General features: G+C 42.4%; 1 protein-coding gene across 1 annotated transcript in view; it reads left to right on the top strand.

Annotated features, from left to right (window-relative positions):
* Window positions 1–25,999, top strand: part of LOC124170833 (homeobox protein onecut-like) — a 316,759-nt gene that overhangs the window by 240,551 nt on the left and 50,209 nt on the right. The window contains exons 5-6 of the mRNA XM_046549818.1: window positions 17,130–17,202; window positions 22,072–22,095. Of these exons, the coding sequence (XP_046405774.1) occupies window positions 17,130–17,202; window positions 22,072–22,095 (97 nt within the window). The remainder of the gene's footprint in view (window positions 1–17,129; window positions 17,203–22,071; window positions 22,096–25,999) is intronic.

The following is a 25,999-nucleotide window of genomic DNA, read 5'->3' on the forward strand; positions in this document are numbered from 1 at the left end:
TCTTCAGAAACTTTGCGATATCACAGAATTTTTTTGCTGGAGAAATTTCCACTTTTCTATTTTGCTGTCGATGTGTATTTTTCATGTCTTATCTCCTTGCAGGGAATGTATTATCTCCTATTTTGATTACTTATTTTCCCCTCAATGTCATCGCAAACGCTTTATGCCCTTCACTTCATTTATGCTTCAATAAGGACGACTGCGTTTTAAGTAAACCAGGACTAGCCACGGTGATAACTTTACGGAGTCACCCGCAATGCACAGTCAAGGCGAATGAATTTTTCCCTGGATTTTTTGCTCGGGGTCTTTCTTCTTTGCTACCTTTCATCTCATAAAATTTCTGCCGTTTGGAAAACGCAATTCTCTGTTCATGTTCTTTTTTTCCCAACATTTACTCTAGATAGCATTATCCTTAGCGCCAAAACGTGTAGTTGCACAAATGGAAGTAGTTTGCTCGATGTCTCGAGTACGGCTAAAGATGACTATGGTAAACATTTCATTTCATTTTTTCTCCATGGTGAACTTTCAAAATCCTATTTGGAGGATAACAGACGCTGGATACCTCAGTATTTTGACCCAGGATTTGAAATATTCTTCATTATTTCGTACTCCCAGTTCCACGCGTTAAACATTAGTTTTTCTTGGAAAATAGTTATCGCTAATATCATAAATAAATCCTTGTAGGAACGGTCTCATTTCCTTTGTTTGAGGCTTGAATTTTTTCGCAGAAGTATATTTTAAAGCCTAATATTTCAAGGAATCCTAGTGGAAATAGTATTTTGTATTTCTTTTTCCGTATTATTTACATGATTTGATGTTGATTTCATGATTTCACAAGTTATGGCGTAAATATTTGAGCTCGTTTATCTCAAAATGGACTCCAGATTCATATTAGTCGTAAAAAAAATCACCTCATCCTATAATTGTTTTGCCAGTTTTGTTGAAAGCTGAAAATCCTGCTCATGTTGATCATCTTAGGATATTACCTATTCAACATTTGCTTGTGTATTCAATATATAGGCACTTCAGAATTTTCCTAGATGATTTATTTTGTTTGAGGTGAGAAGAATGTTGAAAATGGTTTACTCAGAATGCTCCGAAATTTTCAAGATGAAAGCGTAAGTTTTTAAATGAGTTATGTGACACTTCAAAAGACGCACCGTTTCGTTCGGAGTGATGCGCCCTCTTAAGGCCCACCCATCAAGATGCAAGCCCAAATAAGATTTCCTTCCGCCCATCGAGGTGGTGGGTTTTGCTTTTCCCTCCTTCCTCCCCTACGGCTCCTTTTGTTTGCACGTCTTATCTGCCAAACGCAAGGTCTTCAGGACTCTTTCCAACCAATCCCTCCCCATCCGTCCAGGACCCTTTCCCCGCAATGCCCTCGCAAACATCTCCACAAAGGACGAGCCGCCGCAGATAACAACTCGATATATCGGGGGAGGGCAATTCGTTCGTTTCGTCCCCCGCCCGCACCGCCCCCGGGCACCTTCGGCAACGAGAGCAGGTGAGAGGGTGCTTGGTGTTGGCATTTCCCCGTGCCTCGGGTGCCACCGCGGTGCGGGCACCTTACCACCGCGCCTGTTGCTGCGAGGTCTGGCGCCGTCTTTGCTCCGTGACGTATTTCCTTGTGTAATCCGGGATCCCTTCATCTCGGGGCTTGGTGGAGAAATTTTGGTCCGCGACTTGAAAGTTTCCTGCAGATTTTTGTGATTTTTCTGTCGCGCGTTGCAGAGTCGTATCGTATCCAGTTGAAATGCGTGGAGTTGTATCATTAATGGAAAAACAATGTCTTTGAATTCGATAAATATGTCGATAGTCGTGACGAAAAATGCGTGGCTCATTGGAAAAACGTTGTTTTGGCTAGTGATGTTTTCGCTTCAGCTAGGAAAAGACGTAGGTTTTGTAATCTTTCATTCGCGCCTTGCAGAATCGTATCTTCTCCGGTTTTAGTTGCTTATGGTTTTATTTTTTATGGCTATCATTGAAATCAGAATTCGATGAATATGACAAAAATGGCTAGCTTATTGGAAAAACGTTTTTTCGTTAATGATATTTTTCGTGTTAGGTAGGAAAACGTATGCTCTGGTTTTTAATAATTCGCTTCCACTTTTACTCTTGAAAATATCACATCATTCAGTAGCGTACGAGGAAAATTGTAAGGGTAGTGGTGAGAAAAATAGAGTCATGCCATTTTCCTCCTTATTTTGTTATTAGCTCTCACATTTTTTTCCGGATCCCTACACCCTGTGGTTCGCCAGAGTTTATGCCTGAAATAAATTCCACGGCCCAGAGTGGGAGAGTTGCTTTATTTTCATTTCCTTTTGTCGTGGCTGTGATTGGTTGGTATAGTCCAAGGGGGTTCGGGTGTAGGCGGAGGGGCAGGGTAATCTAGGGGCCGCAGAGGTGTCGATGGGGCCTCGCCGATCCACCCCAATGACGACGGCATTTCTCGTGAGGAAAAGTAGCTGGGGAATGTGGTAATTATGAGGGCGCGTTCGTTACCCGTCACTCGCTCCGCTATTAAATTCCGCGGCGAGCAGCGCTGAAACCCCGAGGGGGCCTTCTTCTCGTGGAATCAGGAGTATGGCTGGGGGATACATTTTCTTCCACGAGTGCAGGCAGTGCAGATGACGTTCTTTCCTCCGGGTTGGGATTTCAGGGTCCCCGCATAATCGTAAGGGTGGCGTACTCCGCGGTCATGCCCATTTTTTTCTCTCAAGATGCTAAAGGAGAAATGAATGTGAATACTCTCTCCCACACTTTTCATTCCCTTTCCGCCTTTGCTCGGTTCGGACGGAGCCTATAAATTCCTACCTAACACGTAAAATATCATTAACGAAAGCAACTTTTTTCCAATGAGCTAACCATTTTTTTCATAAAAATAAATGTATTCATCGAATTCTGATTTCAATGATAGTGTTTTTCCATTAAAAAAATAAAACTATAATCAACTTAAACCGGATAAGATACGATTCGGTTGAGGACCTTCCTTATAACTTTTGTGTGAAATATTTTTCCTCTTTTGCCCACTATTTTTGAAAAAAATATGCTTAATATTTTGATGAAGCGTCGAGTAAGTGGTAGCTATATATAAAGTTATTGATGAGAGAACATAGCCATCAGGAACTGAAGGAGAAAAACTAGTGTTCCTAAATACCTTTCCCCACTGTTCCACTCCTTGTTGTGTATTAATACTAATTTATACAGCCGTTTGTATGCACGAAAGATAAAAGTTTTCGAAGATGAGTCAGGTCGGATAGCATGCTCAAAATCGCTCGCTTTCCTACGTATAGCTTTGTCTTCCACAATGTTAGCACATCGTGTACATCGTTGGCACATCTGTGCCTACCAATTATCTCTCCGTCCACCCATCATGGTGAAGGAAGAATTAAGGCTTTTTTGGAGATGAAAAGTCGACAGGGAGGAAGTTAAATTAGGGTTTCGATGAGAGGCAATTAGTTGCTGAAGGCGATGTTGGAATGAGTGTGCGTATTTGCAGATCCGCAGAGATTAAAGAGGCGACGTGGACTGGTTATTGTAATCCTATTAGAGAAGCCAAATATGATGCGTCATTACACCTACTCAATGAAGTAGGCTAGCGGTATTTTTGAACCAAGTTTCGAGAACACAATTTCTGGTAAAGAACAATAGATGTTGTAGAATTGTCTGTTCAGAATATATTATTTACCTCATTTCTTACAATAAAGAATTGGGCCTATTTTAACTTTTAAAAATTATAATTTTATACTATCCGCTTCAAAATTTAGAGAACTAATATCTTGGCGACAATTAAACGCTTAATCCACTTGTTTAGGTTATATTTTCACTCTATAAAGTCTGCGTAACTTATATTATTAACTACTTAGTAACCAAAAGTAATTTATTGATGCCTCTTGACGATTTGGGAGACTTGTTTGAGATGATATTTTATTGCTGCTTGGACCCTTCCATGTCATTCATCTAATAATGTACAGCGTTTTGTGATCGTTGCTCTGTTTTTAACTTCTGATGCCTTCAAGGATGAATTATACAGGTATTAGTTTTGTACCAACTCTAACCTGATCTGCTACTTTTTTGGGAGGAGTTTTCTAATACCCTCTTTGTTCATACCCTTTTCTCAATTACTCTTTCCATTGAAGACTTTTCTTATGCCCTCAAACCGTCTGTCTTAGGGTTCGCGCCCATCGGACCCATTGCTGTTCTCATCCCATTTCCTCGTCCCGAGTTAGTGTCCTCCCAGCCGATAATTCACTCCACCTCTGCACTCTCTCTCTCTCTCTCTCCAAGAATACGCCGCCGTCGCCTTCCCCAAGGCTTGCACATCCACTTGGAGTGCCCCCCGAAGGCTGCTGCGAAGAATCTCCCCTACCCTTTACATCCTCGTCCTCTCCTTCACTCCGGGCTCTTCTTCCACTTTATACTTCGCGCCGTGGGCGCTTCAAGTGACACGTGTTGTTGGGACGGTCGGCAAAAGCAAAGAGTTTTCTCGCCTTCTCGGCCCCTTCCTCGCTCGAGCTCACCCCCCCCCCTCCCTTGCCCCAAAATGCCCCGGGAATATCGGCACCCCCCTTCGTACCATCCCTACCCTCCCATGCCCCTAATACCGCCGGCGTCGAGAAATTCGGACCGGTCGGAATTCGGAAATCCGAGGGCAAAATGTGTACCTACCACCGCCGTCATTCGCTCGCTAAAAACATGGAGGTTTACACGCAAGAACATTCTGAGGATGATGTCAAATAGTTGAGGCTGGTGCAGAGGCTGTGTTTTCCTCCCCCACTCCTAGGTATCTGATTTATCTCCATTCTCTTCGTGTGCCACATCTCTTACTGGAATTTTGTTAATTACGTTGGCTCTTTCGGAGGAAGTATGATAATGGGGCTCGATTTTGCGGCATTTTAGCTGAAAAGCGAGCGCAGAGTCGAAAGAAAGTGACTGTGTAATAATTCCGAAATTTGGATGGAAACAGGAAAAATGTAGCGTAAGTATAAGATATTAGTTCCATCCTATAAATCGTTAGAATTATGACAAAGATATCGCACTGTTCATTAATTTTACTGGAAGGCATGTTTCGATTGCCTTGCAATCAGGTACCTGATGATGATTGCAAGGCAATCAAAACACGTGTTATGAGCTGTTAGGTAAAATTAGTGTGTAGTACGATAGCCTAGTTTATCGTACGATATTCTGTGCCCCCAAACCTCCCGAAGAATCCCTACTTTATGCGGTAGAATTAGTTTCAATTGGTAGTTTGATAGTTCATCTTCAATACAAGTACATCTACCAAACAGTTAACTGAGTGGCTCACAGGGTACCATGTAGATTCAGATGAATGACATTGACGGCGAAAAAAATTATCTCAAAGGATGTCTGGTATCGAAATTTTCTCCTCTTAGCCAGACGTTTGAATCTTCTCTTGAAGAAGGAGACCATTTCGCGCATCACTTGCTTTTTTTTACCTCTCCGTCGTCTCGTCCAAATGGTTTGGCTACTTCCGCGGCCACTCGTCGTGGAGGCAGCATCCTTACGGTTGTCACCTCCCCGAAGAAGGGGCAAACACCACTCGAGCAGACGCCTTTCCTGTCATCCGCCATTTACCCCTACAGGCCTACAGGAAGTTTTTGAACCTTCCCTGAAAGGAAGCTTTTCCTAGCCCCAACTTAGTGCGAAAAAGGGTCAGCAGTGAATTTTCCTGAAACTTCCATAAATGGAGTTCCACGGAAGCAAAGTTGGAGAATTGTCACCTCGTGACAGGTGTAACACCACCTTCTTACTGTGGTGAGAATTGGACTTTGGAAGGATTTAGCCTTAGGAATTTCTAAAAATATCCCAAGCAGTCGTTTTCGTATCTCCTAGACGTACATTCTTCCGATCCATATCCTCGACAATCTGCCGATATCCATAATCGGCATTCAAGTAAAATCGACGCTCTTAGAGATAGAGAATTGATTTCATATTAGATTTGGATATGGCAGTGGAATGTTTGGTTGTCGACTTTAGGCGACCATCGACCGTCAACGTGTATGGCAATTAACAATAAAATACTCAGTGCCAACCATTTTAATCGAATGTCACCACCTCAACTTTTAGCGCCAAAACTATCGGTGATAATTTCTCTCAGCTGAACCATTGAGCAAGATTACCTATACATGTTGGATCGCGACACAACTCGATTTTCCCACATTAAAAGTTGGCAATTATCAAGTATGCAATTTTTTATACTTTCCTGTCTGATTTTACATTGATATGTCATGTAAAGGGTGTTGAGGGAGTAATAGTATTATTCCTCACTATGTCAATACAATTCGTCTTTACTTTCCTTTTTGTTCATTTTATTATAACTCTCGAAGGTGATCTCATTGTCTTGTGATTTAATGAGAAATAGTTTTCTTGCCCAGACAGCCTCATTTAGTTTGATTTTTACTTCCCTGAGAGCTTGCAGTCTAAATATTAACGGCCATAGAAATACGGCAAGTTTAGAGTCAAATCATAAGCTAGAATACCTGAAATAGAACATGAGAAAGAGATTACAGTGTGCCCTTGTCATTATTTTGGGCGAGGTTTTCTGTATATTTTCATACTTCATGATGAAACTTGGTGCATAAAATTACTTTCGTTTTTTTCACCGCGTTAAAAAAAAACTTAATAATTTTAATGACTTTATGAGTCAAATAATCATTTAAGAATTGATTTCATTCGTACTAGATGGATTTGTCTTCAGCATTGATGATATCTTAGCCCTATCTAGTTTCCCAATCATTGTCAAGCATTTAAATATGAGAGGGGGAAAACTGTTTCAGCCCCGGGGCCTGACTAAAACAGGTATGAAGAATTTCTCGAATGGTAAGGATTTCAATTAATTCCGTTTCTTTTGATGTGTCCTCCCATCCAACCCACCTCTCTTGCTACTCTTTCACTGCTGCTCCATTCATTGTTTCTCAACTGCGGAAGATTCTTTCATCTCAGTAATTGAGTTGTAGATAGGTTCGCTTTGACGTAGCAAAAACATCACTTCTTAAGTTTTATTTTTTGATGGGATCATTTTTTTGTATCGTTTTACGAAGAAATTTCTTTTATGTTTTTAAGGATAATCGATTTTATTATTCGATGATAACTCCTGAAATATCTTCATGCATGATTCTAAAAAAAAGTCTCTGCGTTTGTATCAATTAGGTAGAGGGGCAAGGTACGAACCGGGACGAAGCTTACAACGGCTCCTTAACATGACAAATTTTTCATTTCATTTAGAACCACACCTTTATCTTTGTTTAGTTTTATTCCCAGAGCACAGTGCCCTAATAGGTGGTTAATACCAGCCCTATCTTTTAAACTAGCCTTCGGGTCGATTTAGTAGCGTGATTGTTCATGAAGCACGCTGTAACGTCTACTCCCGTTGAGTGAAATCTCAGGGTTAGGACAGGAAAGAGCAGTTGTTGGCCTCACCACATGCAGCCTTTATGAAGTACCCAAAACCACTCAAGACCTAAAAATTGTTTTCATTTTATACTTACGCATGTATATAGCGTTTTATTTCAATAATATTTATGGCTCACGAGTGGGATTAAACAGCAAGCATTAAATTTCGAAAGAAAAGAAAAAATATTTTAAAAATGAACGATATTCTCCAGCCTCGATATAAATATCGGCATTGTTAGGAAATTATGTGATTTCAGTGTTGGCATAAGCATTTGAGTAATGCGTTTCAACATTCGACTTTCGTCTTTGTAGTTATTCTAGGAGCACAACTGTACGCGGTCATTGCAAGAGCTCACAGTTGGCTCTGTAATACTCACCTGTCTTCATGCGGCTCAACACCCCCTGGGAACCTCCAGAGTGAAACTTCTCTTTTTTACGCGCTTCCGTCTCTTCATCCTAATTTCACCAGCCCCTTAAACCGTGGGCGAGGGCACCTCTCCATTCGGGCTCCCAAGTAGAACAGCGACCTTACCCCGAACCACCACCCGGTCCACCTTTTATTCTTATCCTTACGCAAGTGCTCGATATCTTTCTTCCGTTGCTCCACTTGTCAGACATAACAATTGCCTTTTGGGACTTGCATGAGTTTAATCCCCGGGTCCCCTGATCCTTTCGGGGGAGAGACTATCTCACGCCACCCTCCGTCTTCTCTCAGGGTTCGCTTCAAAAATCCCTCCCGTGCTATTCCTCGCAGGCATCAAACTCACTCCTTCCCTGCCCCCCGCCCTTCTCAACACTCCCGCGTCAAGGAAGAGGGTTTCTCAATCCTTCAGTGGAAGGTGGCGTTGGTTTTTATTTTCTCCTTCCGAGGGTTGGTGCGTGCCCCCTTCCTACAGGCGAGCTCTCGGGGAGGGTGACGGAAAGCAGAGATTTTGATGGAGGCGCCGGGTCTCCTTAAAGGAGGGAGTGGGTTGTGCAGAGTTTGGAGCCCCATAGTTGAGTGCACCCCCGAGGGGCAGTAGTTGTATCGTGCGAGAGCCTACACTTCATCCATAGCCTCCAGTGTTTCCATTCCTTCAGCACTATCCCCCTCTTCCCTAGATGACCGACGCCTCCGCAAAGATTTCTCCTTTCTTCCAACCCTCCCGTAGACCTGGCTTAAATGTGCTCTTGGCTATCCAAAAAATCTTAGCCAGCAAGTCTGGGGAGCCGTAATTGTCGTGTTCGTTCCCGAGATTGGCCTAATTGTGCGGGCGCCTGGCTGTCAAGCGACCGCCCGCCCACCCCTCGCCTCCTCGCCAAGAAATGCCGTCGACTTCCACCGCTGCGCCCTCGTTCACAGTTGTCTTATGTTCTTTTCTTCCCTGCCGCCCACTTTGCTACACAGTAGAAATATGGCGTGGCCTCCCCATTAAGTCCCCCGTTCTCCCCCCCTCTCTGTATCCACCCCGTGACACGAACTCTTGCTCTCCCAAGCGGTGATCTCAATTTTTTGCCAATGCCATTTCGCTTGACAAGGGTTACTACCGCCACTTATTCCTCCCTTAACGAGGTGGGGGTTGGAGACGGCTGGCACTCCGGAAGACTTGAGCGCTATGGAGGAGGGTCGGCTGCCCTTGTACGAGGGGTCTCGGGAAGGCGGCGTCTCAGCAGGGGGCGGGTGAAGTGGCCGCCGACGCGAAAGAGGCGAGCCACAGAAATTGCGCGTTTTTCGCTACCGGGAACGTTCGCTCTCCACGCTGCGACCCGAGGTGGTTGACGGCCGCTTAGGTGTCACATTCTTTGTCGGTGATACTTTTTCTTTTTGGGAATCATTGTCGGGACGGACCACATAAATTAGCTGCCCAAATTGCGGGGTGGCCTTGTGTTAACCATGAGAAATAAGAAATTGTTTGTAATGGGAGGTTTTTTTTCGTCAATTTAACCTTCGTCTTTCCAACGGTTATGAGTAAAGCCTATGCGCCCCTGTTTTTAATTGTATTTGGTAGAAAAATTCTAAAATCTAGTATCTTCTTAGCCGTAATGAATATCTATCCTATTTATGTTATTGAGGCATTCATGAGTGTAGAAATTAGAAAGTTTTGGTGTTGATCCTAATCGTGCTGACTAGTTTTCCGTCGTAATATAATCGCATTGTATATGTATTTTATTTGCCCTCACAATTGAATCTGTTAAGTTGCTGATTAGTCTGCGGTATTATCCCTCAATGTCACATCCTATATATAAATGGAAATACCATATCGTTACCAGCCTCAACGTTTATGACCACCGTAAATGGCATGTCGTTTGAAATCTGTGGATGAGTGAAATTTATTTCCGTCCCATACGTATGTTACCCATAATTTTTGGCGATATTTTACGGCGAAATGAATATTTCCCATCTCTCGTCTTAAATAAACTATTCTTTGCGGAGCGTAATGATTGGACTTGGTATCCCTGAACATTATCAATGAAATTATGCCTGACCATTGCAGTGGTAGGTGAAAACTTCGCCTCTATCAGTCAAAAAAATAGTTTCGAATACATTTTTTGAGTTTTTCAAAACATTTTTCAGTAGATGAACTGATTTCCTTTTGAAATAACACTAATTAAACTTTTTGAAGTAGCTTTATACCAATCGAACCATCAGTTTCATCCTGGGATCGAATTTCCTCATTAGGTTGTGTAGTCTTCAACCTTACCCATAGTAATAATGGCTTTTTCGTGTAGGTTTTATATTGAATTAATACGTTGGCACTTATCTCCGGGAACGAGAAAATCTTAAAAATACGTTGAAGTGGTCATTTCCTCCCCGCTGTAATAACCTCTGTTTCCTTCCACGATGATATTCCGATTTTGAGAAAGATGTTGGGTTGAAGGTGATGTGGAAATGAGAATTATCTGGTCGCGGCATTTGGATCTTTATTAAAAAGTCACTCGCCTAATCTATATGATAAATGCTCTCCCAGCGACGATAGGCTCAATCCGTTGATTCTCCTTATGATGTGGAATAATTTAACGGCAACTTTTTCTCGCATACTTAATTTTGTTTTCGGAAAAACTTTATCTCGTGGTGATACGTTGGATTTACGCCACAGCGTGGTCCTTCTGTAGGGATGGCAATCAGAGGCAAGTGAAGTTTCTTCGCGTATGATTTGTAAGTCATCTATACTACTCATGTTTATCTTGCATGGGACACAATTTATAGTCTAAGAAGCTGGTCATCTGCGCATTGTGTGAATAGATAAATTTCTGCGTAAAGTTTTGACGCATTGAAGTCGACTGGAGCGATTGATGAACTGAAACCAAAATTTGTAGTTGTTTTCGCTCAAGATATTCGTTTTTCTTCCAACTCATATTAGTTTTTAATCGGTTTTAAGTGTTCTTCATCTTCTTAAATAATAGTCTTATTTCTTAGCTACATTACAAAGGTATCCCATAAAAATTCCCTGCTTTATTCTTTCTCTATGTGTACTGAAAACCTTTTCCCTATGTAATTGCTGGTACACCTGAGGCTTTTTGATGATAGCATGTCACCTTTCTTTACCGCCAAACATGAAGGTACTAGTTAATGATATTAATGCCTTGTTTTCAGTTAATAACGGTAAATTTTCTGATTTTTTCAGTGCGCTTTTCTCTTTTGATTTTTGTGTCATTTCCTCTAGCTTTCAATCCACTTCAATGCCTCCGATTGGATTGTTCACGTCAAGCTTCTCAACAGTCATATTGAATTAGTTTTCATCTAGCCTTTCAGGGAAATAATCGCCGAAGCGGAACGGCAACTTGAGTGTCGCTGGAGAGTGGCGTTTATCGGGAGACGGGTGAAAAATACCACTTGATCCTACTTCCACGCCGCGCGCACGGTGGACGGGGAGTGGGACCCCAGAGAGCATGAGAATTGTCGGGAAAAGGGCGGCCTCGCCTGATATTCACTTTCAAGAGGTATCAGAGAGGGTGGAGGACAAGTCTCTGTCGACCGCCCAGCCGTCGGGACACAATCTACCGGAGTCATCCAGGGAGGAGGGCGAGTGTTCTTTTCATCGCGGCCCGGGACGAGAAGAAGTTACCATTCCTTCCACACGAAGACGCCACAACCCACCTCGCTGCAAAGTCTCCTGTTTCTCTTTCTCTCTCTCTCTCTCTCTCTCTTACTCTTGTCCTCCAGACCCCCCCTACTTCAAAAACTCCTGTCCCACGCCACCCGGAATTTGCAAGGACTCGCCCGTCCGCAGGAGTATTTTTCGGTTTTTCCGATGACGCGGTCTCAAGCGTCGGGCGTTTAGCTCGGGGTCTCGGCCGCCCAGGAGGCGAGACGCCCGCCGGTGAACGTGCAACCACTTCAAGCCCACCAACCGCTCTCACACCGGCCACACGAGGGTCCTTCTGAGACCTCCCCCCTGACTTCTCGCCGTCTCCTTCAGGGACCGACTCCGTAAGCGGCTAAAGAGTTGATTACATCGCTTTACCTCTCCCCCCTCCCCTCAACGGTCCCGTTCTTTCTCTCAAAGCGCGACGCAATTTGGTGGAGACCTCCGCGCCGAACTGAACAACGATCTCGCGGAGGTAGAGTTGTTAACTCGCCGCTGCCTCCCCCCGTCTCCCTCGGATAATGGGATCTTCTCGTGTACTCGTCGTTTTTGCATTGTGTGGCGAGAGCGAAGAATGGACGCCTTGAAGAGGTTACACGTCTCCATACTCCTCGTCCACCCCGAAGACACTGTCGCTAACCACCTAACCCCTCTTCTCGATTGACGTGTCCTTGAGCTCAGCACCGTCCTCGCCCCCTGCACAGCCCTATCAGTTAGACTCCACCGCCGCGGAACCAAAAAACAAAAGAAGTGTGCGGCTCCGTTCCAATTTGCTAGGATGAAACTGAATTCATTCCCTCCTGAGTTCGTAAATTGACGTGATGACGTAACAGTTTATGGCCAACCTTTATGGTGGACAAATTATTATTAACGGGTATCATGAACGTCTTTCAACGCCGTGTTATTTTTCCATAATAAACGGGCATACCGCCGTGCGGTAATATTAAATATAGTCTGAATTTCCTCGGTTCATGTACAGTATTTCAATCCACATTTCATCATCTCGTGATTCCTATTGAAACCGACTCGATTATCCAAAATGCTCTCTTAGGTGTGCTGAAACCCTTAATTCCAATATTTTCACTATATGGGTAGCGTTCTGGAAAGATTCTTTCTATCCGAGCGGGCCTTGAGATTTACAATTTCGTTATTACGAATTTTCGGCCGCTTCTGTGATTAAAACGGGTACAAGGAGAATTTCTTTTGAGAAATGGTAATTCTCAAAGAAGGAACTGGGTATTTAACATCCGTTCGTATAAGAGGAACGTTTTAACCGAATTGAATTCCAAACTTTATGAAAGTCTCCGTTGTGAACCCAACACCAACTTATTCCAAAATACCATGTTGAATCTTAAACCGACTATCTTAATGAACCTTCTCGAATCAGTAGGATTACGAAACTATTTATGCCTTCAGTAATGGATTATGCGAATAATATCTTTTCTCGTGGCCAATTTCTACATCGTATGTCGCGTTCGAAGCGAAAATTAATGAATTTTTTTCTATTAAGCTGTTTATTCTCTTAATGTTCCTGTATCCTTCAATCAAGAAAATTTGAAGCGATATTATCTCCATTGGCCTCCCGAAAGTAATTTTAAAGCATGTCAACTTCAATGCGTCGAGACCTAATAGCGTATTCAGTAATTTAATTCCTCAACTGGAAGTTGAAGACTAAGATACGATTGCGTAAATCAAGACGTACACCGAGCGGCGCATAACTTTATCCCAGAAAATATTCTTTCTTATGAGCTATACGTAATTCATTTTACTCATTCACGATCCGAATTCCGCTCCTTATGTTTTTATCTTCCTCTCACCATATTTATTCGAGGTCAGTTGACAAGAGGAGCTTATATCACACTGAGAGAATGGAGAAATTATGGACATTCTTTACTAAATTGCGCGCCGTGAAAAGTGATATTTTAATAATTAATATGTACCTTTCTCGATTACGGGCAATTGGCGGGAGGAGGTGGTCGTCACTTGTATACGGATTAGTGATGCTGCTCCTAACCGTATTTTTCGTTAAGAAATAGACGTTCATCAATTTTAGCACAGTGTCTTAATGCTTATTCTTTGATAAAAATAGTTCTCAAGGAGAAGTGAGTCTAACGACGGGCATTTTCAAAATGACGAGATATGTCAGCGATCTTAAAAGCCTAAAGTATCAAACTAACGGAGCACTTGGATTCAGCGAAGCAAGGCGGCTAAGGGGCCGCAATTCGCCGGCTTCCGCGTTGTCGAGTCAGTCCGGGTGCCAAAGCGGCCCGAGCCGGGAGCTCGACAAGTCTCCCACGAGATGGGCAAATTATTCTGCGACCCGCTCCCTTGCCTCAGACGTCGTCGTCAAAAATCTTCGATTGATCCGCGCACGAGGCGGTCGGAAGGGGAGTGGAGAGCGTTAAGGACGATAGGGAAGATAAAGATCGCGCGTGTAGCCTTTTTAATTTTCCGGGAAAGCGCGAGAGGGCACACGTAGTCGGTGATGCGTGCAGACGTCCAACTCGACGCACTTGGATTTATCGGAGAAATATCATCCGGGATCCGCTCCCGTCAGGCAGAAGTCCGCTCTCCGGCTTCCGGAAGGGGGAGATCCCGTACACGGGGTGTATTTTTCAGTCGCACCGCGTTTCCATCTGTCCCATCCCACCCCCTTGCTCGTGATGATTCTCGGGGAGAAAACTACGGTCGCAGGACGAATGATTCCTATATTCCTCCCCACGCCACCCTCCAACGTCACCAAGAGCGTGGAGTGAGGATCGGGGAATGTACGTACGAAGTATGCACGGGATAAATGAAGATGTGCACTCTCAGAGCAAGGGGCCTACGAGCAAACGTTTATATTTTTTTAGTGAGACGGTGAGTGCACCTACGGGAAGCATAACGTAGGGCGGAAAGTAGGGGGAGAAAAGAAATTTTTTAAAAATGCAAGGGGGCGGAAAAAATTGATGTCGTTTTTTTTTCTACATACGGAGAAAAAAAGAGAAGGATGATTCCTCACAAAACCCCGCCCTGCAAATATTGGAGCTCGCCAGCAATTGGTTTGGTGTCGCTCCGTTGGTTTCAATTTTTTTTCCTCTTCGATCTTTTTTTGTCCATGCCACCGCGCGTCCCCTGGAGTGTGTGACTGTGTCTCATTTTGTCCCAGCAGGGTCTTGAAAGGTGATTATTAGCCTGGAGATTGCAGTGTCAACGGCTCAATCATATACGACGTGTTCTCTCATTGCCCCATTTTTTGTCTTTTTGTTGCCTTTTTGAAGGAGGAATGGGGATCTACTTCCCCGCAGCCTTTTCAACCACTCAAGCCCCTCAACGGAAGGATAAGCATACGTGATCCGCAAATGAAAAAAAGTGATCCCCCCAGTCACCGGTCTTTTCAGAACCCCACCCAGACATCCATATCTCTCGTCTTTTCTCTTGTCACCCTGGAAAAAAACCATGCTACCCGTCCTCAACGTTCTCTCCATCTCACTTTCTTCAGCGTTTTCTCTCAGTGCTTTAGTCTACCTTTCTTTCCATCCGTCCACCCACCACCAAGATGTGTCTAATCACCGCCTATCTCTTTTCAATGTCCCGCACCAGTCATTTTCCAACCGTTCCGACTGCCCCTGCGTCGGAACGTTTTCCCGTGGCTCGTGCCCTGCCTCGCTTTGAGCCTTGATACCCGCTTCTTGCCACCTTTCAACCTCTTGTAACTCTCTGTTTCCACTCCCCTTAGCTGCTCCCCCTTGGCCGCAAATTAATATTCCCTTGTCAACCGTATGTCATCTCTCATTTTCATCACCCGATTTCTTTTCATTCGATGCTTCAGTTTCTCTTGTTTATTCAAAGGACATTTTTTAATCTTTTCAATGCCTCCCGCTGATAAAGACTTCAAATTTAACTCTCCCCATGTCCCTTTTACTTAAATATGTAACCTCTCACATTAATGATTCTGTTTCCCTCGTCACAGTCGACACCAATTGATAACAATGACAGTACATCTTCTTAATGAACTTTTTACACTTTTTCTTTCCGATCTTTCCTTATTATTACCATGCATAAATACTTATTACTATGATTTCTATCTTCACTTTTTAGTCCTACATCTACAGTGGGGCCGTGATTATTCCTTTACCGGTATTGCTTCGTATATTATTCCTCTTCATTGTTTTCACACGTTAACAATTTACATTTCGTCCATTTTTATGTTATTATTCCTTCTCATGGTGTTATGCAATACTCTCTTTCATTTTCCATTTTCACTTTTTTAATCAGTATTCCTATTTCCTCTTGGTTTGTTAGCGCCACTTTGAACACCTTTCACGCTTTTCATTAAGGCCGTTTTACACGGGGCACGTACTTGCACAATCTGACGTGTGTATGAGGGCACCGTCTACATTGCGTCGTGTAAAGCGGTGAATTGCTAGAACACATGCGAGAATGCGTGGACGTGAGATGGCAAAATAGCCCCTGTTCTACTTTCGTTCATGTATTCGCGCAATTCCATGCCATTTTAGAAATTAATGCAGTTCTAACCTGCACAATTCCGTGCCCCGTGTAAAACGGCCTTAAAAAAGTCCTTCTCAACATAGCCCCCATCAATACTGTTTCTGCTTGGTTTACCTAAGCTTTCTATTTTCAAACTGTAAGCTTGTACATAGTGAATCTCATTTTCCTGAATTTAAGCCACCATCTCCGATACTCTTTTATTATTATGTTCTTTTTTCGATCTTCTGTGGCTGGTAATGAACTTTGTCTTGTTCTTCATTTCCATTCACGAGAAATCCGTTTTTTTCCTTGTTAGTTCCAATAAACCTGATACTCTGCTCATTACTCTACATTTATCTTTTTCGCTCGCATCTCCTTCTTCATGTAACGAACTCTCAGTGAACGTCTCATCTTTGGAACGAACCCCTGAAGTTACTGCTCCATTATTACCTCCTGCGCATTTTCTACATTTTTCTCATTTTTTTACTTTCCCTTTCTCTGAAGAGCATTCATATCAGCTCTACCTTCCCAAAATTTTCAAACGCTTCTTGCTTTTGCAGAGCGAAATCATCTATTTCCTAATTGTTTCGTTTGATCTTTGAAACAACTGCAATCTGTTCCGTCCTTCTCTACTCTTTTCTTTTTATGCACTAATACCTTTCCTCTGTTATTACTCTAGACGCCATTATGCCTTGACTCCATGGCTGATACCCTCAGCGGCCGAAACTCTTTATTAACTCCTGTATTATTACCTTCTGCCTGTTTTCTATAGTTCTATTTTGTTCCTTTCTCTGAAGAGCATTCCCATCAGCTCTACCATTCCAACATTTTCAAACGCTTCTCGCTTTTGCTAAGCTAAATCGTGTTTGTCTCCAAAATATTTCTTTTGAGCTGTGCCACAACTTCAATCTGCTCAATCCGTCTGTGCTCTTTCTCCTTATGTACTAATACCTTTCCTCTGCTGTTACCATAGACGCAATTCTGCCTCGACTCCATGGCTGATCCCCTAACCCATGACCCGCTAGTCTCTCCCCGCTCTGTACTATTCTCATATCTCTCTCTCTCTCTCTATCTGTCACCTCTTCTCTCTTTCATCTTCTCTTTCTCTCCTCCCATTAAAGAACAATTTTTTCTCCCGGATATTGTCTAAATTTTGACTACTCTCTGTTCTCATTGCAGACTGCCAGATGCGCAATGTTAACGTGAGAGCAGTCAACTCGAAACGAAGGAAAACACCCTCCTCTTCGTGCTTGTGAGTCACAGTTTCCTCTTAGCCAAACTCAAAATAGTCAGTCTCGCTTAGATTTCTCCCAGCATCTTCGGTCTTGCCTTTGGTGTCCAGTGGCTTTTGCATGAGAAATGTGTCATAAAACCTGACCCCGCCCCTTTTCGTATGGGAACCCCCGAACCACCCTCCTATTTTCTCTTTGGCTTTCCGTTGGTAGGATGCCGTGTCTCAACCCACTTTTAAATCATCCCGAAAACATCTCCCTGACCACCCCGCATTGCCACACCAGATATCCCCTTAGAAAAAAAAGCCCTGAATCACCCCAAATCCCCTCGGCGTCCCCGGTCAACCTATTCCCATGCTCCAAGATCCCAAAGCTCCCTTGAACGATTATTAAGTGGATTCAGTCTCAAGCATATTATGTACGTATGTGTGGTGTAAACCTATTTAACCCTTACTTTTTTGCTTGTTTGTCGCAACATGGATGCTGGCTCGTTCGTTATATATCTATATATATTTTTTATATGTTCTTATGTGGTGCGAATTAGGCAATGTTTTCCCGTATTAGGTGCTAGATGTGTTATTCTGTGGAGCGAGTGGTGGGTGCTGGCTGGCTGGCTGGCTTTTCTTTGTCTATGATGTTGTGTTTATGTATGACATTTAAACATTTCTACACTTGGTTATGATGCTCACGTATTCACCACGAAGACCGGGGAAAAGGAATCCTGCTGGACACAGAAGAAAATATTCTGAATCCTCTCTTTGGAACTTCTTTACCGGGGTAAAATATTTCGATCGAGGCTTTAGTAATGACATTTATTCACGGCCTATGCCAGATAGATTCATCTGGTGAATATATACAGCTTTTAGAGGTTATGCAAGTTACAAGTCTTCATGCTAGAAGGGTAGGAAATGCGGATGGTGTGGATAACGTTAGATTTTCGGAAATTTTCTTACATTGATGCAGTAGCAAAATCACAATCTTTTACCGAAATTTTTAATGCGTTGCAAACGTGTTGACATTTCTACGATGGGACGACAATTTTTTTGCTCGAATTAGACTGCGCAATACTCAGTTTCCAAACTTAGCCGCATCAACATGTGACAGGAATGGAAGTATATTCTCTTAAAGTTTCTTAAGCAGATAAAATACTCACCAGACTATGCTACCTAGCAAAGTCGGCCATGACTAGAGAATATTATCGTTGAGTCAGCAGAGTCCTTTTTTTCCCATCATGAGACAATATGATGCGGTCAGGCGGTCTCATCTCGCCTCTCGCGAAAGTGACCCATACATTTATGCGGCGCTCGTTGGCTCATCATCCCCATGAATGCCTACTCGTGGTTGCCGTCTCCAGCCTTTCCTTTCGCGCACAAAATAGTGACGGCAATGACCGATTGACTCCTTCCCACCTCAGATTCTGATGCATTCGTGAGGTTCTCCGAGAATGAGGGCGACTTCGCGCTAGTCAGGACTGCCCTCTCATAGTACTGCATAATCCGTCCTATTCGCGTTATTAATTGAGTTTTAGTCGCTTTTCTCTTTATTAATTTACGTATAAAATGTGAAGCTTTTCTCATTGGGTCTAATCATAGATCAAGTTTCCCGTATTATCCTACGTTTTGAGAAGCGTTTCGAACAACGTCACCATAATTTTCCGCGAATATGCTGTCCGTGAAATGTTGGCGAATATCGAAAAAATTCTCACCGTGCTCTTAGCATAAATTGTTGATTCTGAAGTCACGGCCGTGCTTTTTTCATTCTTTAATGGCGAGTTTAAGCTGCTGATATATAATTGCGTAGACTGCTTAGTTCAAGGATATTTTAGGTAGACACATGAACAGTGATGACAGAGTTAAAACATTGCAAAAGTTGTTCACATTAGAACGTATCACTGTTCACTTTGAAAGTTCAGCTGCCGGGTATGAGTAGTTTGCATTGGCGTGAAAACCATTAAATCTTAATTAACTAGCAGCGAGATACTAAGGTGATTACTTGTCGCCCGAAGAAGCACCGCGACTTTCAACTTTCATTTGCCTTCACCTGATACCTGATGTTGTCCTTTATCTTTAATTTGATACATATTCTCCTGTATTCTACCTCAACATACACGCGGAGGCAGATTCTTGTCTTTGCTAATCTATAATATTCCTGCTGAGCTCTGTAAATAATAGAAGTGACATTAATCTCTGGCTTTATTTCCGTTTCCAAGCATTTTATTGGAATGAAGGTATTCAATCATTCTACTTAAGTTTATGTTGCAGATTATTTTCGCCTTAAAAAGACACGCCAATGCCATTGAATTTCATGTAGCGCCACTGAATTTGTGCTTTTTATTTAAATCTGAAGCTACTTCCCCGAAGTTTGGTGCAAATAGTACTTTTTCAGCGTTTTGAAATGTTGCAAACTTAATCGAAAAGGTGGACACACTAGTATATTATAATTCAGCAATAACCTGACAATATATAATCGGCAGTTAAATCTCGCCATTACAAATAAAACTAGAAAAATACTTCACTAGGTTGAACTATCGGCATTTGGAGTTGATTTTGTTTAGGTAGCTAGCATAAATCTTGAGTGGAAGAGGTACGCTAGGTTTAGGGGGGAATTGAGAAATACAGGTATTAGAGAGAAATACAGAAAGATAGTTTGAGGGTGACTTTCAATTTGTTCCGTGGAGGTGGGGGATAGGGAAGAGTTTTCTGGGGTGCCTTTGGGGTTTTTTGGCAGTTACTTATACGCGGGGAAGGGAAGTTGAGGAGGGCCACAAAAGAGTAGGTAACCGATCCGCGCGGTTGTGTCTTGCGGAAACGGGGTTTGGCTTTCTTATCTTAATGCCGGTTCCCTTTGTCCGTTCAAATTAAACATCAGCTGCAGCCGGGTGAGCTAAGACGTTTTGGGGTGGGCGGATTTAGCCTTTGAAGAGGCCGCCTCACCTTTGCTACCTTCTCCCCTGAAGGCGGGTGCCTTTCAAATTGACAGGCAAATTAGTCGTGAAAAGCATTTTTGGCCAGGGAGGATGATATTATGGCTGAGGGGGCGGGGCGGGTGGGGGAGCTGTAAGAGGGTTACACTTTGTGGGGTGAGTAGATGCGGGTACCGCATCCCCTATTCCCCAATTGCGTCTCAGCAGTAGCTTCACGTATTGAGTGCGGGGCATTTTTAACTACGCGTCTTCCTTTGGGGCAGTGATACCATAAACAACTTCGCCAAATTATTATCCTCGTATTACGCGTTATTTTTCAATGCATGCAGGGTAATTTTTACGCATTTTTATCTTGAAAGGTGTAGGTTAATACGGATATATTTGTTTTCTAATGCGTATATTTCTGCGTGTTGCGGCCTCAACCATCGTGTATTCGACCAACCTAAAGTGAAAGGGCAGGAAATAGTAACTAATTAAAAATTACTTTAGGAAATAATTTTGTTCTGAGGTTTTTATATGCTTTCTGCGCATTTTATTGAGTAAGTATGAGAGCAAGAGGGCTCTCAGATCATCAGAATAAGTTCTGAGCATTAAAACATGAGCATATTCCTAACCCATTCCATGACAAGCGGCACAAATGAACACGAGGAGCTTGCGTCTACATTGTTTGTAAAGCTAGCCCCTCTCATACTCCAGTCTCCAAAATTTCTGTGAAATAGAATACTTGCAATCGTTGTTCTTCGACCGAAAGCCATCCAACCATCCTGTATCTCCATTCGACCCAACTCATATCTCTCGCTCCTAATGGAAAAAAATTAATACCCTTTCCTCTATGATTATGTATTTTTTTTATTTATCTACTTTGATAAGTATACGTATTTATATCTATTCTGGTACATCTGTAGAGGACTACGATCTCCCCCCCTCCATGAAGGCGATGGTTCATACTGTATGTCGTTTTCGGCACCTTGCACGGAGAAAGGTGAGTTGGACTGCTCGGGACGGGAAAGCTCAGTTGCTCTCTATTATCAGACCGACTGGCTTTCTCCGTTCCATGTTACGTACTTTATTATTTTTTATTTGTTTTTTTTTGTTAATTCGTATGAGATAAAAATTGTAAAAAATTATATTCGATAAACCTAGCCGGCCGAATGCTCTTGACTCAGCAACCATAGTCTTGACTTCGGCCGGCTTCACGGGGTAACGGGCCGCTGTTTCGGCATGGGTAACCGGCGGCCCTTCCTTGTGCCAATGGGCGTGACGCAGGCCTGATGGGAAGCTGACTGGACTATCGGTGAGTAGGAATCATTAAAGCAAAAAAGTGTCCCCAATACCCTAAGCTCGCTCGGGTCGGAAATGTTTGCTGTATTGTTGAAAGATGGGAAAAGTATCATAAGTAAGAGGGTCCCGCTCCCCGGAAGACTCGGCTACTCCGCCCGGAGCATGCCGGAGGTCGCAGGTCCGGGTGACCGGGGAAACCCAAGCATACATTTTCCCGGATTGTAATGCATCTATTTATGACTTCCCATATTTTCAACAATCCCATTACCCAATCTCCCCCCTCCTACCCTCTTGAACGTTGTTCATTTTCTCTACGATGGAGAGCAGATGCGTGAATCTCACCCAGGCAGTCTTTTTGTGTGTCTCTCATAAAAATATACATGTCAATTATAATTAATATATATACATTTAAAAATAAAAAACGTGCATAATTAAATTATGTGTGCGTGCGTGTGTGTGTCAATGGTGTTCTTTGGTAAACTAATTATTTACTTTTTGTGTTCTTTACCCTTGTGCCTCTTGCGTGTGGGATACAAGTCCCAGGACGGTATGATGATTTCATTTATTCGTTGTTTCCGTATGCTTGTTTATTCGTGTACATGTGAATATATGTGTTGTGGAGGTGATGATTGTCTTCTTGTCAAACAAAAAATATCAGCGTTTGCTTTTATTTCTTTTGTTTCAGCTGCGCAGATACCGCAACGCGGCAGTAAGTACCTTCATCCTCCGTTGACGTCTGCCTGCTCCAAAAATAGTAAGACAAGTAGTATTAGAAATTTATGTTTTCTCGAAGCAGTAGGAATCATGGCCACAAGGAGAACTGAAAAAAAGATAACTACTAAGCACGTTCTGTGGTGTTTTTGGTTGAGGCTTCGAGTACATTTTTGCATTTCAATCTTAATTTTTGTGTGGTACTCACTGTTTCGCTTTTGCCTGGTAATTTTTAAACTCTTGAACGAAGAGAATAAATTGCACTTTTAAATTAAATTTTTTAAATGACTAAAAACCACTTGCTGAATTCAGTGGTACTTGTTACCTCAATTTAATTTTGAACTACGTTTAAAGTTCTATGAGAGGAAATGCCATTTGCGAAGGTGTTGTAATCACCTCTGAGAGTTTGTGTTATTGTCCTTTCTACGGAGTGTGACGGAAACATTGTTTCTAGAAAATATGCATGTATTTTTGTCATCCTTCTTCCCATCTACTTCGAAGTGAACATTTGCCTGTTTCAAGAAATGTCAATGCTCGTTTCACAGATGGTAAGTGTTACATTTTTTTATTTCAATACCTACCTTATTTTCATTGTAAGAATTTTGACAACTGGCGTAAGTTACAGTTTATAATAGTTTTTATTAACCAGCCACATGGAAAATGTTGGGACTGATTGTATCCCAGCTATTTTTATAAAACATTTTCGTATCTTTGTTCGCCTATTTCGGAGGTGCATACTGCGTCTGAATGCATTCACTTTCATTCTACTCCACTTTTCATGAACTCCAAATAGAGTCAGTTAAGGTATTTTATTTATCGATATAAACGGTGTTAAGATTCCGTGTAGATCACTATAAGCTGTTATAGGATAAAAAATGACGTATGTATTATGTATATACCTTCCGACAACCGAAGGGAATCTTCTAGGTTTTCCATACGACGCGTAATATAATTTTTTTACATCTCAGCACCGTCGAAGACTGTTTCTGGTTACAATGTGATCTGCGACCCTAGTAAATCATCGCCAGGAAGTGGTACTTTTTTGACGATTCGACTCTCCGTCTCAACGTTCGTTGTGTGGCCAGGAGAAATATTATGAATCCCTAGAATCACGGATGATTGTATGTAACGAGCGGGTAATTTGAAGGCTGCAATTTTATCCCAAAACGATGGAAAACTCATATTATGGTTATAGGCCTCCCCTACGAGTTAGATAATGTAATGAAAATTTGATTCCCGAAATCCCTGTATGTATCTTAATTTTGTGACATTATTTAAATCGATGACAAGCAGAGCCAGATTCCATGGACATTTTTATACTCGTTTTTTTTACCAAAGCGTTTCTCTCGGCTTCTAATTTTCTTTTTCATTAAATATTATTTCAATAATGATTGTGCGTTTACATTTAAGTAAGATAGATGATGGTTCATCTGTGCTTAGTGTTCATTTTCGAGTGTGTTGTTGTTTTTATGTTTGTTGGTTTTTGTTTGTTGTGTTATTTTTGTTGTAATTGTTTAGTTTTCAATTTCGTTTTTGCGTAACATCGCGTGGGACGTAAATCGAAGCAACATAAGTGGACGAAAATGTTCCCTAAGGTTATGTACGCTTTGAAAATAGGGTAAGATGTATAGATAGTAATCATGTGGAGATGGTTACTAGGTGTGTATATGGAGGTGATTTGATTCGTTGTACCGCTATTTTCAAAGGCCAAAACTTTCAAGCACAGTTGGCTAAGTAAAAGTATCAGAGATTACTAACGTTACATTAACTGTAAGGAATCTTTGGATTTAAAACTGAACATAAAGGACTTGGAGTTGGTTGTTGAGCTGGAGAGAGAACTCAAAGAGCAGGTGCACTGAACTAGGAAATATTTGGGGCTCACTTTATGGATACCGATATTAAGCATGCGAGGAAAAGAATTCTAATAATCATCCTGAATAGATTAATGGCCCGCTTAATATTCAAGAGAGCCAAAGGTACAAGGTTTGTTTCCCCGCTCAGGTGATTTTACTCTCACCAATTTTACTCTCACTTTGCTGAAAGGTTCGCGGTAGAGAACGAGGTGCCCACTAGTCTCCGATTGAGAATGATTCGGGGATGGGGAGTAGGCGTGGGCGCCCTCGACCCTTATACCCTCTCCCTTAATACGCCTGATTTGTTACGTTAACTGCACTTTGGATAAATTTTATCTCGGCATTAATTTGTTTCCATTCGGCGCTCCGTGATAGATCTGTGGTAAGAGGAAATGATTTAGCCAGAGGGGGTTTCGGGTGAGCGGTAGGGGTGAGATTAGGGCGTAGGTAACACGTGGAAGGGTCTCTTCCCCCCCTACCAAACCCCGATACTGCCTCACCCTCGTACCAAACCCCTTATCTCATCTCTAGGCAGCTTGCCAAATTGCCTACGTAAAAATTTTCCTAATCCGAACTACATGATTTTCCCATAAACCTTGCATGGTTTGGAGGATACATTTTGTAAATGAGTCCATAGGGCAAGGTTCGTTTGCAAGAAGCCTTTTTATGGCTTTCTTAGGGCCTTTATTGATGATCCCATTCTAAAATCATCCGTAGGCTGTTTAAAGACCCGGTTCAGTGTGGTTTTTCCTTCTGCTATGGCATAAACCTCTCCTGAACAAGAAATTTCAGCGCTCATTTTTTTTTATCCGGGGCGAGTCACATAGTTGAAAATGGTCGAGAGCTGGCTTTTGAGCTTTCCCTCGATTTATCGAGTATTTTCATAAGGTACCTTACGTTCATTTTTCTTCAAAAATTTCTACTTCTGTCATTTCGGAGAAATTCAATCAAGAAAAATACCTAATGATAACCGCGAGCCAGGTAAAACACGTCCTGTGGAACTTTGAAAACAAAATAACTAGACAATACGATATATTAGTGTATCTCCGCACTATTCTGTTCTACAATATTTCCCAAAAAAGTTGACTTCAATGAAATATTCAGTTTTCCATCGCATATTAATCTTGAAAAATACATAATTCTTGTCTTCACCGTGTCATTTTCGGAGCCATTTATCAAATCCCTGACTTAATATTAATTTTCTAATCAATGACTCTGTGGAATAAAATAATTGGCATTATAAGCATTTTTAATGGTATTGAAGTCACTTTCATAAACTTTTCTGTGCACAATTTTTTAGGGAAATTAGCTTTCATGATAAGATTTCAGAGCTTTTTTTATCATCTCACCTCTTTTCCCTTCAAAATATGGGGTCTTCGGATGTAATGTGGTCATATTTCAAATATTAAGATTCTTTATAGCCCATGAAGCGTTAGTATCTCTGAATTTTTAACTGTTTGAAGATTGAAGCCACTGAAACTAATGGTACAACGTATCAAATCATATCCACATACGCCTAGGATCCATCTCCACATGGCTAATATTCACGTTTCTCTCAATGTGTACGCACTTTTATTTATGCCAAAAACGACCACGAAGTGAGAGCTAATGTTATCGAGTGTTCTTGAAAATCATAGTGACTTTGCTCTCGCCGGGCTTTTTGGCGGGCGCGGCACTCGGCGCTGCCGTTCCGCCGACACCCCACCGCTCGGAACCTTCCGCGCTTTGAGCGTGTGGGGAGCGAGTTTTCTTCGCAGAGGGAACAGCACCCTTGCCTGTAGAGCATCGAAGCAGCAGATGTGGGGAAGGCCTTCTCCTTGCTATAGCTCTCATGTCCCGGATTTGGCAGTTTAGTAAGTAACGCTTCCGAAGGGCGTAAGGTGGATCGCAGCTTAGAAAGACCCTCTTTAGGCCCTGGAAAGGGTAAGGGCGCGCGGGGGGGATAAGTAAGGATCTCTGATTTGCAATAGCACCTCGATCGTGCGTTATTGCTAGGTTATGTGGGCGAGCCGACCGAAGAAATTTCCCACGAATGCCGTTTCGAGACCG

Source organism: Ischnura elegans, chromosome X (assembly GCF_921293095.1).
Source record: "Ischnura elegans chromosome X, ioIscEleg1.1, whole genome shotgun sequence".
NCBI classification, from domain to species: Eukaryota; Metazoa; Arthropoda; class Insecta; order Odonata; family Coenagrionidae; genus Ischnura; species Ischnura elegans.